Here is a 14,089-nt window from a genome sequence, read left to right as displayed (position 1 = left end):
TCTCAGAGCAGGAGTGCTAAGCTTACAGACACACGTTACTGCACCTGACTTTATGTGGGTTCCGGGGGTGTGAACTTATGTTCTCACATTTTGCAGCCAGTGTTTTACCATGGTGACATCTCTCCAGCCTTCAGCTAGCTTTTTACAAAGAATGTACATCCTATGTGGTGTTCTTAGTGATTGAGAGATGACTGCAAGGTGCCGGAGGATATGGGTCATATGCAAACCCTGTGCCATTCTCCCTAAAGTGTAGCAACACTTTGCTGTCATTGGTATTCATGGAGCTGACCCTGGGCAATTCTGAGGTGTGACTGTTGCTTCTAGAAATGTGGCTTGCCAAGGATGATGCTCAAAGTGCCGGAGGAAGGCCCAAGGTGGAAGGAGAGACTCCTGGGACCCTGGGTCTCCTGTCCTCATCCTTGTATATAGCAATACCAGCCATCTGCTCCCAGAGTTTTGAGAGTAAGGGCACAAAGGAGCTGTAAGGACAACCTTGATCCAGGAGTCATGGGCAACAGGAAGGTCCTGCTGGACACTGACCACCTGTGGCAGGGATGGCAAGATCTACGGAGTTCTTGCCCCATGCTCAGGGTAACCTGTTGCTGAGTGGTGACCACTAGGCAGGGACTCTGTTCCCCGAGCTTTCTAGCAGTGAGTAGCCCCTGCCTGCTGTGGCCAAGGTATGTGAGGGTGACTGAATCTCCTTTAGGGCCTGGCCTGTCAGATCCACTGTGTATAATGTCTCTTGTATGTTTTCTCCTTTTTCAGAGAACTTGGAGCCACAACATGGAAGGGACCTGGGTTTAGAACTGTCACATGAAAGGCCATTCACTGAACATCTACCCATACTGCTGTGTGTTCCTACTGTTCCAAGTCACTGGGAGTCTGGGATAAACCTTTTGGCATCCAGAGTTCCCTTAAACTTACAGAAATGGGCCCCTAGAAGCAAGTGATTTGCATACCCATGCAGCTGACCTGGACCCCAAGAGGACCACACTTTATTCTTCCTACATTCTAGCACTGAGTTCAGTACCTTCCAAATGAGCATGAGGGGCCCCAAAGTTCTTCCTGGGCATGGCTGAACAGCCTGGAGTCTTGTACTTTTTTACCTAGTCCCCCCCAGCAGCTTCAAGGAGAAGAGAAAGTTAGAGAGAGCCGTACAAAGTATCTTAGAAAGAGTTACACAGGATAAACAAGGAGCTACAGATGCCCGACCCCCAGGTGAATATACAAAAGAAAAAATGGTAGTGATTTTGTTCTGTCCTTCCTACAGGCTGATTTTAGATGTGTTCATTACACTCACCATCTAGTACACACAACAGTTCAAAGACAACATTGGAGTGTATGAAGAGGAACCTAGATTTAAAACCCAAGTGAGTAGCCAATAGAAAGGATACTTGGGGGTAGCACATGCCCCTGAAGAGTGGTGTATGTCAGCTATTCAGAAAATAAACAGTTTTAAACACTCTTTACCCTTGCAAGGCAAGGTTTGGTGGACATGTTTGTGGTGGGATCACTTCAGGTAAGTGAATATTTCAGAGGTAAAATCAAAGCCAGTTTGCTCTTAACAGCATGGGAGAAGACATACAGTCCCTGACTGGCCCAGGAGGCACAGAGCAGCAGGTCTGGGGGCTCACCAGAGCGGGCATTGATGCGGAACTGTGAGGACCCCTCCAATGAGTAGATGATGGATTCCTGCCCATATTCCCGCGAGCGGTCCAGGTCCGTAGCATTTAGGAACAGCACTGTGGCTCCTTTAGGAAGACAATGAGGTAGAAGGTTGCTCTTCTGACCCCCAGTCCCTGGAGTCAGATCCTGGACCCTCTAGTGGCCAAGCCTTAAGGAATTAGAGAGCATGATAGATGGGGTGCCCCAGGGCTGAGTGGACTCAGGTCTCCACAGTAGTGAGACTAGGCCTGGGATATGGTCCTTTCCTCCCCCAGACACCTGGTCCAGCCTCCAGCAGCTCAAACTGCTTCCTGACCTTGCCTGGCTGTCCTGTGGATCAAAATCGCCCAGATCTACCAGCTCCCAAAGAAACAAAGCACCCAATTTAATTATTCTACATTTACTACATCCAATTTTGGTCCTGTTTTATCTTATTCATAGCAGAATTTATACAGGACTTTATTTTCTCGTTAATGTCCAGTGAAGGCCTTTGCCTTTCACTTCCTTTCCATCTACGTGGGATCCTGGGTTTAGGGAGGGGATGGCTATCCCTGAGGCCTTGGCCAGACCCCACAAGTGACTTGTCCTAAGGGCATGCTCACCCAGGCTTTGGGCTACAGCACCCTCCTGCTCTTGGGAGCAGTCAGAGGTTGGCTAAAAGTCCTGTGGCCCCCAGATGAGTCCCTCAGCCACTTCCTCTGCAACAGGGGTCACCCGTGGGGCTTCTGGGAAGGCTCCCTTGCAGGAAGTATACAGGTGCCAGGTATTGGTGGCAGCTAGAAGGACTAGCAAACAGTCTCCAAGAAGAGCATGGATCAGGCAGGCCCCTTCTAGGTATGCTCTTTGGTTCCAGGGACATGGAGTTAGGAAGAGTGTTAGGTGTCATATTCAAAGACCTTGTCTTTGCAGAATGCCCAGGGATGCTAGGGAGCACTGAGGGCCTTTGGCAGGGATAATCTTTAGGGGATGCTGGATATAGGAATGTGGGGTAGGCATAGCCTGGCACCCAACTCACTCATCTTCAGACACTGGAGAGGTACCTGGAGCCTCTGCTTAGATCCTGATACAAGGAAAGGTGCTTCCTGGCTCTAGGTATATTGATTTCAACTGTCTCTAAGTCCAGCTGTCCTGGATACTCACTGTCTCCTCCTCTACACTGGTGCTCAGAAATCTTTGCAGTCTGCATGTCCCCCGAGGAGAGCACATCTGGAGGTGAGGCTGTCAGCCTGCCCCGAGGACAGGAACCCACATGTGGACCTTGTGGTACTGGCTCAAGTTGGGCCTTCCACTCTCAGGCTTATACAGGAATATACTTCAAGACCACCCTTCAAAGCCACCCCACCAAAAAAAAAAACCATGGCTCCTGGGACCTGCCTCGTGGTACCAAGTCTCGGAACTCACCACACTCCAGAGTCTTTAGTCAAGATTGCATAATTAATCATCTATTATTCTCTTCCCACGGCACTGGCTCCTGGTATCCAATGGAGGCTCTGCACACAGTGGCAATAACCAGATGCCCCCACAGTCACCCCTGACTTGTCATGGATGCCTGGGTAGTTGACAAGGCTGTAGGCCTCCCAAATGCATGGACCAGGGCTGCAGCGGCCCGCATATGTACTCTCTGCCCCCGCCCTGGCCCCAGCTGTACCTGCCATGATGTTCTCCACCACGGAAACGAAGTAGGCAGGCTTGCTGAAGGTGGGAGGGTTGTCGTTCTCATCCTGGAAGGGAAGCACACAGATCCGGGTGTCTCGGAGGCACTTGGCCAACTATCCACAGCGGGAACCAAGGGGCAGTCTGGGCTGGCTGGCCCTGAGGGCCTCTGGCCTCTAGGTAGCACCAGTGGTTAGGGTATTATGAAGGCCAGGAGTCCCTTTGGCAGGTCATGTTGAAGGAGGTAGGACAGTCAATGGAGAAATGTGCAAGGGTTGGGAAGGAATAGTATGAGATCCAGAAATAGACACTAAATAAGAGCAATCAGCTCGCCTACGGTTCCCAGTCTCCCGCCTTCCAGCTGTACTCCAAGCTTACTCCAGAAGCCTAGTCCCTTACTTCTTCTGCTCCCAATCAGTGTCCACTTGACCTTCCCTCCCAGCTGAGTCAAGACAACAGAGAAAGGTTCTAGAAGCTCTACGAAAATGAAGGGAGAGAGAGCTGGGAGATGGTACAGCGGTTAAGAACACTGGCTGTTCTTCCAGAGGACCCAGGCTCAATTCCCAGGACTACAACTACCTGTAACTTTGGTTCCCTGGAAGCTGGTGCCTTTTTCTGGCCTCTGTGGGCACTAGACATACATCTGGTACATAGACATTCATGCAGGCAAAACATCCATTCACATAAAAAAAAAATTAAAAAAGTGAAAGAGAAAGGCACGTCTATACAAAAAGATTCTGAAGCGTGCAGGGGCAGGCAGGCGGTGTTTAGGCTACTCCCAGAGTCTAGGCTCCAGCCCTGGACTGGCTGTAAATGGGGCTGGACAGATACCCCGATCACACATGAATATCAGCTTCTCATCCTCTGAACCAACCTGGCCTGCAGCCTGGTACCTGCCAGTTCTAGAGCATTCCTTCCTCTGGCTCAGCCTGTAGCAGCTAGGGATGGGAGTGGGAAGCCTGCCTGAGAGGCTGAACCAGGTAGGGATGAGGCCTGCGTTGTGGGAACCAGAGCCCGGTGCAGCCCACAGCTTCTCCACAAGCTCTCCTAAACTCTTCAATCAGAGGAGCGAGCCTTCCTGCCTTTGAGACTCTAACCATAGTCGACTACCTCGGCAATCGCTCACTGAGAATTCCTCCCAGTTGCCCTCTTCACTGAAGACTCTCTGGCTCCCTTGGCTCCATGCTTCCCACCTCAGCTCAATAGAGCAGTAAGAAGCTCAGGAGTTGGCTGAGTGCCCCTCTCATCCCCCCATGTCACAATGGGTCCCACTACTAGGTCCTCAGAGCCCAGGGAACTGCGGGCTCTTCCTGGGGACAGCGTCTGCCTTTGCTGAATTCTTTTGCTATAGTTTCTTCTGCATGAGCAAGCAGGGGAGAGATGAGCCGAGGCTCCCCTGGCTCTCCTCTCCTTGGGACTATAGACAACCCCAACCTGCTGCATGGCGAGTTCCCAGAATTAATTGCTCTATGTCTTCCCAAATCTGTCCCCTACTCTAGCCTGTGCACAGGTTCATTCTCTTCCCAAGAAACTGGGAGCCTTGGGGCTCTCCTGTCATCCAAGGTCCCCACAGGCCACTTGGGTCTCACCCAGGCTCCTGCCGTGGTGGCCTCAAGTGCTTTGGGTACACACATACATTGAGACTTCTGCCTGGCTGCATGAAGCGATGCCGAGAATGCCAGCGACAGAGCACGAGGCAGAAACTTATTAGCGGTGATATTTCCCCGGATTCCGGCGCTGCACTCGCTATTAGTTCTAATTCAGTGGTTCCCTCTATAAAAGCTTATTGTCCCCTAATGGGAAATCTACAAACCGAGTTTGACTTCTTTATTAAAAACCAACAAGCAGTGGGTGAAAAGGGATCACCTGGCTCCTCACCTGCTCCTCCTTGCCCAAGCCTGAAGGTGTTCCATCACCTCTCCCCACGCCAGCCTGCGTGGGAAGCCCTCTACCAATTATTCAATGAAAGCTGTTGCTGTTATTTTTTTTTTTTTATTTTCAGGCAAGAGAAAATCCTTTCGGCCAAGGGAGGAGGCAGGCTTAGCAGAGTGACAGCCACTTAAAAATCACCCACGTGCAAAATCAACCCGAAGGCGGTGACCTTTTCAAGTGTGGTCCTTAGAAACTGAGTGACTATGCTGTCCAAACGCCCTGCTTGGGAGCCGGCCGGCTCTCTCAGAGCCACGGTGGCACCTGTCTTTGTTGCCGGCTGCTCCCGCTGCCAGATGGGGTAGACTCAAGGGAAGTGCAGACCCCTGAGGGCTCCGCTGACAGCACCAGGGGGGATGTGAAAATGGGGGGGTCTTCTGCTCTGCTGGGGCTCACTAGCTTGCCTAACAGAGAGTGGTGGAGCTTGCCCTCACCCCCAACATGGAGTGTCTTCTGCCTGGGATCAGGGCGCCCCCAAAAGGCTGTTACCCAACCTTTCATTTGCATGGGAAAAGGCTAGCCCAATCCTTGGCCTTCCACTTCCTGTTTGCTCTGGTCCCCTGGAGGGGCTGAGACAAGAAGAACAGAGGCCATGTCAGGTCTCTGTCTTTAATGAGCCACAGAGAGCAGAGTCTGAGTTTCAATGTTCCCAAGGCAGATCATAGCCTGATTATGACTAGTGTGGTCCCTTAACAGGAAGCAGCAATAGTCCATAGGTGACCCCAGCAGGGGTTGATAAGAGTCTTGGCCTTCATCAGGGCCACTAGGTGAGAACTACATGTCAGTTACTTTATTTTGGTTTATTGAGGGTATTAATCTGTAGCCCAGGCTAGCCTGGAATTGACTATGTAGCCCAGGCTGATCTTGAACTCATGACTGTCCTCCTGCCTCAGCTTTCCAGGTTATAAGCATGAGCCATAAGAAGCACACTTTATTTGATAAGATACTCCTGACTCAGTTAATCCTATTCATGGGGTGGAGGTAGGGTCTCTGAAGAGTACTGGGCTCAGTCCCATGTGGGTGAGGATGCCCTAGGCTTCCCAGCCTGTGACTATGGAGAGAAAAATGTCAGGTCAGACGTTTCTCAGGTGCGGGTTCAATTCCCGCTCTGTCACTGGTAAGCATAAGGAAGCAGAGGCACTTCTCTCCACTGACCTCAGCTTCCTTTGTCAAAGGCCTAGAAGAGACTGGGCCACAGGAAGCCCCTGGCTCCATAGTGGAGCCCCAGTGTGGTTTAGTTTCCTATGGCGCCTACCTAGACCAGAGTGGACCACTTCAACCTGCCTTTCTGACCTCCTCTGTCTTAGTGAGTGTCAAATGTCAACTTGACACAGCCTAGAATCATCTGATGGAGTCTCAGTCAAGAGACTGGCCTGTGGCCCTGTCTGAGGGACTGTCTTGATCCATGATTAATATGGAGATGGCCCAGCCCACTGTGGGTGGCACCATTCCCTAGGCAGGCGGGTCTGGGCTATATAAGAAAGAGCTGAGCAGACCCTTAAGTGAGCCAAAGGACAAGCTAACAAGCTGTGCTCCTTCAGGGTTTCTGCTTAAGTTCTTGCCCTGACTTCCTCTTGGTGATGGACTGTGACCTGGAAGTGTAAGCCAAATAAAGCCTTTTCTCCCCAGGGAGGGTTGCTTTTATTCAGTTTTCTCACAGCAACAGAATGAAACTGGAACACGCCCCCCTGCCAACACACACACTCTTAGCCCTCCTAGATCCCTGTCCCAAAGCCTAGAGGGTCCTGTTCAGCATCCCCCTACACTCCAGGGCTCTCATCTGCACAAGGGCAGGCTGGGCATGCTGTAGGCTGGGCATGCTGTTGTTGGCACACACAATTGTCTGTCCTGTCATCTGTGGTGATGGGTAACACACCAGGGACTGCCTGTGTGGTCTCATGGCCGTCCCATAGTAACACGGACACAGGCACCATGATTGTCCTCATCTGCAGATGGGAACACTGAGTGGTGAGAAGCCCAGAACACACAGTTAGTGGGTAGTGGAGGCAGGTTCTAAGCCACATGCCCCCAGGAAGACCCCAGGGAGAGATGCGCTCCTCCATCATTCCACTTGGGGAGTGTGGCCCCAGTATCACTCGGCCCCATGTCACTTGGGGGTGTGGTCCCCCCCATCTGTCACTCCTTTCCAACTCCCCAGGCTTCATGTGCCTCAAATGCAGAGAGAATGCATAGCAGGGGGTGGTGGGTGGGAGGGAAGCCTGGGTGGGTCAAGGGTCAATGTCTGGCTCTGGTTAGGGCAGGCTTAGTGATCAAGATGGGGAAACCAAGGCCAGGCTGGGAGGCATGGTCAGTGTCAGGTCATGTGATGAGCACTAGACAGGGTCATCACTACTGGGGTACATTCTGGCTCTTTGGTGCTGCCCTGGTGGGTTAAGGCAGGAGGTTGTGGGTTCATGATAAGCCAGTGTTATAGGACTCCCGGAAGTCTCCTCTTCTTTTCCTTCACCATTCTCTGAAGCAAAGCCCTGACTCTCTGAATGTCCCTGAGCTGTCCCTATCTCTACATAGCCTCCCTTCCCTGCCACCCCAGTGTCCTGCTCCCACATGCCCCCTGGGAGCTTTCTCAGGCACCACCTAGACATCTCCTCACCTCAACTCTACCCTAGTCAGCCAGGAAGTTGAGTCTCCTGTCCTGACTAAGACTTGTCTGCTACAAAGCCGGTCCCAGCCTCAGGCTGATTAAAGGCCAGGTGTGGGGGCTGCCCCAGAAGCCGCCTGGAGCTGGCTGTGACAGGGAGGCCAGCTGCAAGCCTGCTCTGGGGACTTCCCCGAGCTTGTGTTCCACTCCCCGAGTGTGTCCCAGCTGACAGGCTGATTGAATTCTCCAGAGCCCGGAATGCGGAATGCGCTAACTCCCACCGACATTCATTCACCCTCTGTCGCAAACAGGGAGGGGGCATGCCAGTGCATGCTCAGGTGTGTGTGTGGGGGGGTCCCAGGAGGGAAAGACCTGTGGGCCCTGCTGTCAGGCCACGCTCTGTGTCCCCGGCGTGGCTGGGGGAGCGGCACTTGGCAAATGAGCCAGTGTGGAGATGGATTCGGGCACTGATAATTTCAGACAGGAAAGCACTAAGGTGTGTTTGATATTCATGTCAGACAGGCGGCAGGTTGCGTTCAGGCCCCTTTCTATGTTCAGAGGACCAGAGAGAGAGGGAAAAAAAAGGGAAGAGAGGGACAAAGAGGGACAGGGAAGAGGAACAGCGACCTTCCCATCATTCCTTTGGACTCCGTGGAATGCTGCTCCGGAGGAAGGGGTCCTCCACCATCTCCGTCTTTGGGCCCCCCCCCCCAGCCTTGCTTTCCAGAGGGTATCACAAGGCTTCACACGGAGCCAAAGCAGGGCTGTTCATCTCTTACTGAGCTCCAGGGCTCTGGGTCTCTCTGGCCATGCAGGCTGGTGGCTTGGCAGCTGAAGCAATGGGACAGGGTGCTGGGAGCAGGGCTTAGGACAGTGTCAGCTGTGGGGACACAGCCCTTCCCCACTAGGCAGAAGGGAGGCCTCCGACATGCCAAGAAGCATTCACCACCACCACCACCCACCCCCTACCCTCCACCCCCCACCCCCCTGGCAAAGCAAGGCCAGTGCCCTGGACACTTACAAACACCTCAATGGTGACAGGAACGGTGCTGTAGAGAGGGGGGTTGCCAGCATCCTTGGCCATGACTGTTAGGTATATAAGTCCATTGGGTATCTGTTCGTAATCCAGTGGGCGGCTCACACTGATCACTGGAACAGCAGGAACAAGGACCTTAGTAAGCAGAGTTCAGCTGCCCAATGGCGGAGTTTCCCTCAGGTACAGGCAGCATGGCAAGCCTCCTGGGCCTCCCTTGGTCTAGTGACTGCCAGTGCTCGGCTCTGTGCTGAGCATACCGACTGGTCACTATTGTGGTAACAAAGGCAACTTGGCCATCATTCCCCTGGACTCCACAGAACTTGGCTTCCGGGAAAGAGTTCCCCCACCATCTCCCATTTCTCTCTGTAGGTGAAGACTATTTCCTCAGTGAGAAAAGACCAGGAGGTAGCCACACAGACCTGCCCAAAGGACAGTGAGGCTCGTCCAACCTGCCTCCTCCATGGACTCTAGTCCCCTCCGGCTTCTAGCTGTACCTGCATGCTTGGCGCATGGGCCTAAGATGCAGAGAAAGGTCTGGCTGGTGTGAGACAGCTCTTGGCCTTGGGGAGATATAACCTCTGGCCACACCCTACTCCAGCCACAGAGGCCCAGCAGCCCCCAGAAAAGTGCAGGGTGTATGGGAGATGGGGGGGTGTCCCTGCCTCTGGAGGGGGCCATGACTGCAAGGGGCCCACCACCCCTCTTCCCAGCTGGGCCTTCCGCCCTGTCCGGCTCGCACCTCCATAGCCTTCATACACGCTGATGTCGAAGTAGCTGCCGAAGGCGGATGCATTGACGATGCTGTAGGTGATCTGGTTGTTGGGAGGGGAGTCTTCATCTGTTGCCTGAAAAGATTGGGGCAGACAGGGCCTGGTGAGCTCACCAAAGACCTGGGGCCAGGAGAGAGCAGTGGAGAGGGAGCCTATCCCCCCTCAGTTTTTCTTTGCATGGTGTAGCTCAGGTCACCTCCTGGCCCAGGACCTCAGGGACCTTCTTATTCCTCAAAAGGAACCCACTCTCTGGCTCCCGGCAAAACTCTGTTCCCTCTACTTGTGGGCACAGAGCTGGGCTAGAAAGTGGGACTGGGCTCCCCAGAGGATGCCTGGCATGTCAAGTGTCCCACATTCTCTGTCCCAGCTCCAACACATCAGGTCATAGATGCACTATACCCCAGAGATAAGGCTGCTATGACTGCTATTCAGTTTGTCCCCAAGGGTCCATACATCGATGACTTGGTCCTCAGGGGGGTAGTATTAAGAAGTAGTGGGACTTATAAGGGGTGGGGCCTCGTGGGAGACGGTTATGCCACCAGCACGGATTAATGCAACTTTGGAGGGACTCTGATCAAGATCATGTTACTATAGAAAAAGGCATGCCTGACCCTCAATCTGTCTTGCTTCCTATCGAGCTGTGTGAGCTTTCTTGCCTGGTCTACCCATGATGCTGTCTGCAACACTGTGAGGCAGCCAAGGGGCCCTATCAGAGGTCAAACTGATGGACACACACAGCACTTTGTTTTCATTATAAAGTATGCAGCCTCGGCAATTGTACTCCAGCAAGAGAAAACAGATCAGGACAGGGGCGGGCCCTTGGGTATTCTGCTGGCGCTCTCATGCCCACTGTAATTTCTTATAATTGCTGCTTGCAATTAGTCCATCAGCCTGATGTGCGCAGGGCCCTATGGCTCTTGAGTGCAGCGGGTTCTCAAGTAATAGTAGGTTCCTGTTAAATGCATGTTGCATGTAAGCAGGAAGGGAAGCAGACATTCAGAAAGTGACCAAGGATCCTTCCTCCTTTGAGTGGGAGGAGCCTCTTTTTGAGTGTCTCTGACTTGAGAGAGCCCCCAGAGCTTTCCACCATGCTGGCTGTACCTAGGGCCGAGCCAAAGGGAAGGGCAGGGTCTTTGGGGGAACCATGCCAGGCTAGGTGGCTCTCGGTCCCACCTCCTGTGGACCCCATGCCCACTCTTCACCCTTGCCTTCACCGCGGTTCGTTTCAGAAACAAGCTCCAAGGAAAGACCCTGGGTCCTGTCACTCCAGATGTGAGGCTGGGGAAGAGGGGAGGGGATGTGAAGTCTCTGGCTAGTGATCACTGCTGTGCACTAGGGACTTGCTGCAGGGAACTTATGAAGAACGGAGCCTCCATTTCAGGTGGGCCCTGCTCTCCCCCCACAGGCTATGTCTTCCCTGCCCATCTCTCCCTTGCTCCCCCTTTTGGGGTTTCTGTGTCTACTTCATATGTGTGTGTACATTCCCAAGTGTGTGTGTACACACGGGTACAGATGTGTGTGCACCTGTGTGAGTGTGTGTGGAGGCCAGAGGTTGACATCAGGCGTCTTCTTCACTGTTCTTTGCTTTATCTTTTGAGAGAGACCCCCCCCTCTCTGTTTTTTGAGACAGGTTTCTCTGTGTAAGAATCCTGGCTGTCCTAAGATTTGCTCTGTAGACCAGGCAGCCTCAAACTCACAGAGATCCCCCTGCTTCTGCCTCCCGAGTGCTGGGATTAAAGGTGTGCATCGCCACTGCCCATCATTGAAATTGGACCTTGCCAATTAGCTAACATGGATCCTCCTGTCTTCCCTCTTCAGCACTGGGATTACAGATGTGAGTCACTTTTACAGGGGAGTTCAGGACTGAACTCAGGTCCTCGTGTTTGATGGCAGGCCCTTTCCTACGGAGCCATCTTACCACGCCGATGGTAGTCTTGCATTGGGACTGCCACCCCACTCTCCTCCTTTATAAAGGACATGGGGGATGTTTTGTGCTAAATGGCCCGATATCTGGGTTGAGGTAGACACTCTGAATGTGTCCCTCTGGGTGCCGAGGGGCAGGAGGTGATGCTCAGAGAAGTTCCAGGCATGTAGATGGGATCTGATACCTCCCGCAAGAACTCAGAGATGGAGATAACAAGTGTAGGGCTCCTGGGCCTTACCCTGAGCCGCACCAGCTGTGTGACAGATGGTTCATTCTCCCTCAGAGCACCCACATAGGCATCCTTCTGGAAGGTGGGCACATTGTCATTGACATCCAGCACGTTGATCCGGACCCGGCCTGTGGTCTCCTCGCCACCTCCATCCCGGGCAATGACAGTCAAGGTGAAACGCTGGATAAGTTCGTAGTCCAGTCGAGCTATGAGCACGATGAGCCCCGTGTCCTTGTCCAGTGAGAACCTGTGTCAGGCAGGGAGAGGGAGAGGACGCTAGGATTAAAGAAGCTGTGGATGAGCTCCTGCAGGGGTCAAGGACGAGGTGACAGGCCCCTCTCTGTGAGCAGGAGCTCTGCCCACTGGCCACGTTTAGATAATAGAGAACCGAGGATACAAATTCTGCCATCTGATAGTTGGAGAAGGGTGCTGGATCCTCTCTTGGAGCTGATACTGTCTTTGTTGGAGGGACCAAGCCTTCGGGAAAGAGGCTGGTACAAGGGTTCTGGGGACCATGAGGACCAGTGAGACCAACCCTCCAACTATCCCTCTAAATGTACCCTTTACAAGCCCATGTGAGCTGCCAGGATCATGTGTACACTCTGCCTGTTCAGCAGCTGCCAGCATTCAAGCCTGGAAGGTCCCTTGGAAAGCCCTGGGCCAAGAGACGGGAGAAGAGGAGCGAGCCAAGATGACCAGGCCCCGTAAACACTGGGCCCATGAGAGCTACATGGCCCTGTGCATACAGTCACTGCTGCGCCTCTACCTAGTGTGGAGGCCTCTGTCACAGTGTCCAGCAATACCTAACAGGGTACCAGTCTCTTCCTGATCATTCACAGACTGTCTGGGCTGTTAATGCAAGCTCACAGCCAGACTGCCTCACCTAGTTGGGCTTCCAAATGGATATGACTATTCAGTGTGTGTGTGTGTGTGTGTGTGTGTGTGTGTGTGTGTGTGTGTGTATGATAGTGTGTGTGCAGGTGTACTTGTTTGCACATGTGTGTGGAAGCCAGGGATCAATATTAGCTGTCAGATGCCATGCCTTCTACCTTGTTTTTTTGAGACAGGGTCTCTCACTGACCCAGAGCTCACTGATTTGGCCAGGCTGTCTGGCCTTTAAACCCCACAGGGCATCCTCCTGTCTCTCCCTCCCCTGGGGTTACAAACATGTCCCATCAAACCTGGCTTTTTTTCCCATGGGTTCCAGGGGGATCAAACTCAGATCCTCACACTTGCATAGTAAGCATGTTCCTGACTGAGATGTCACCCCAGCCCTAGGCTGCTCATTCTTAGCAGTGAACCTGCCCTGTGAATTCAACCAGGCCTTTGACTGACAGACCTTCCCTTGGCCTCTGATAACTGATGAGGAGAGGCAGGCCAGGGCTAGCCAAGGATTACATTACCATTATGTTCAGGGCAGCACAGAGACATGTGGTCCAACTTGGAGCTGCTGCATGCCAAGAGTCACTCTCCTGGTAGAGGCCCTGTGTCCTGGTGGTAAAGGCCATGTACAAGAGGTACCCTGATACCTACCAGCTGTGTGAATTTTTGTAAGTAACTCAGCCTCTCGGAGCTAGGATTTCCTGTCGGATGGAATCGACGAGAATGCCGAGAACCGAACTCCCTGTCAGTAATAAGGGATGACCCAGGAGCCAGGCTGATGCATAGTGAGTGTTTGACAGAGAGCCTGGTGCACACAGTCAGGCCTCAAATGTCCTCCGTGGCTGCTGGTGGCAGGTGTAGCGGTGTTAAACCTTCTGGGCCTCATAGATGCCTGCTTCTCCACTCCCAAAGCTATGTCCAGAGAAACCCTGTACCTGAGAGTTTAGGGGCTTAGTCAATTGATTCCAGTTGGAGCCAGACTAATAATCTGGCTCTAGAGCAGTGGTTCTCAACCTGTGGGTCGCGACCCCCTTGAGGGTCAAATATCAGATATTTGCACTACAATTTATGACAGTATCAAACTTACAGTTATGAATTAGCAATGAAATAATTTTATGGATGGGGTCACCATAACATGAGGAGCTGTATCAAATGGTCGCAGCATTAGGAAGGTTGAGAACCACTGTTCTAGAGTTCTGATTCTTGGAGCATCCCTGGGCACAGGGCAGTTTGCTGGACTCTTGTGAGTCGTCAGAGGCTGCTGCCAAGGGGGCGGGGGGCGGGGCGCAGGAACTCACCTGTCAGGGTCATCACTGAAGAAGTAGTTGACTTCCCCAAAGGTGCCCACGTCATTGTCCGTCGCCTGCGGTGGTAAGAGAGGAGACATGACTGGTGGGCC

At 52.9% G+C, this 14,089-nt stretch overlaps 1 protein-coding gene across 1 annotated transcript in view; it reads right to left on the bottom strand.

The window, feature by feature from the left end:
* Nucleotides 1–14,089, bottom strand: part of LOC131893821 (cadherin-23) — a 309,989-nt gene that overhangs the window by 46,987 nt on the left and 248,913 nt on the right. The window contains exons 14-19 of the mRNA XM_059243908.1: nucleotides 13,989–14,053; nucleotides 11,818–12,055; nucleotides 9,625–9,730; nucleotides 8,871–8,998; nucleotides 3,317–3,389; nucleotides 1,638–1,754 (exon numbers count right to left, since the gene is read on the bottom strand). Of these exons, the coding sequence (XP_059099891.1) occupies nucleotides 1,638–1,754; nucleotides 3,317–3,389; nucleotides 8,871–8,998; nucleotides 9,625–9,730; nucleotides 11,818–12,055; nucleotides 13,989–14,053 (727 nt within the window). The remainder of the gene's footprint in view (nucleotides 1–1,637; nucleotides 1,755–3,316; nucleotides 3,390–8,870; nucleotides 8,999–9,624; nucleotides 9,731–11,817; nucleotides 12,056–13,988; nucleotides 14,054–14,089) is intronic.

Source organism: Peromyscus eremicus, chromosome 16_21, assembly GCF_949786415.1.
Source record: "Peromyscus eremicus chromosome 16_21, PerEre_H2_v1, whole genome shotgun sequence".
In the NCBI taxonomy this organism is placed as follows: domain Eukaryota; kingdom Metazoa; phylum Chordata; class Mammalia; order Rodentia; family Cricetidae; genus Peromyscus; species Peromyscus eremicus.
The sequence above is the reverse complement of the archived record's forward strand: the minus strand, read 5'-3'. Positions and strand labels throughout refer to the sequence as shown.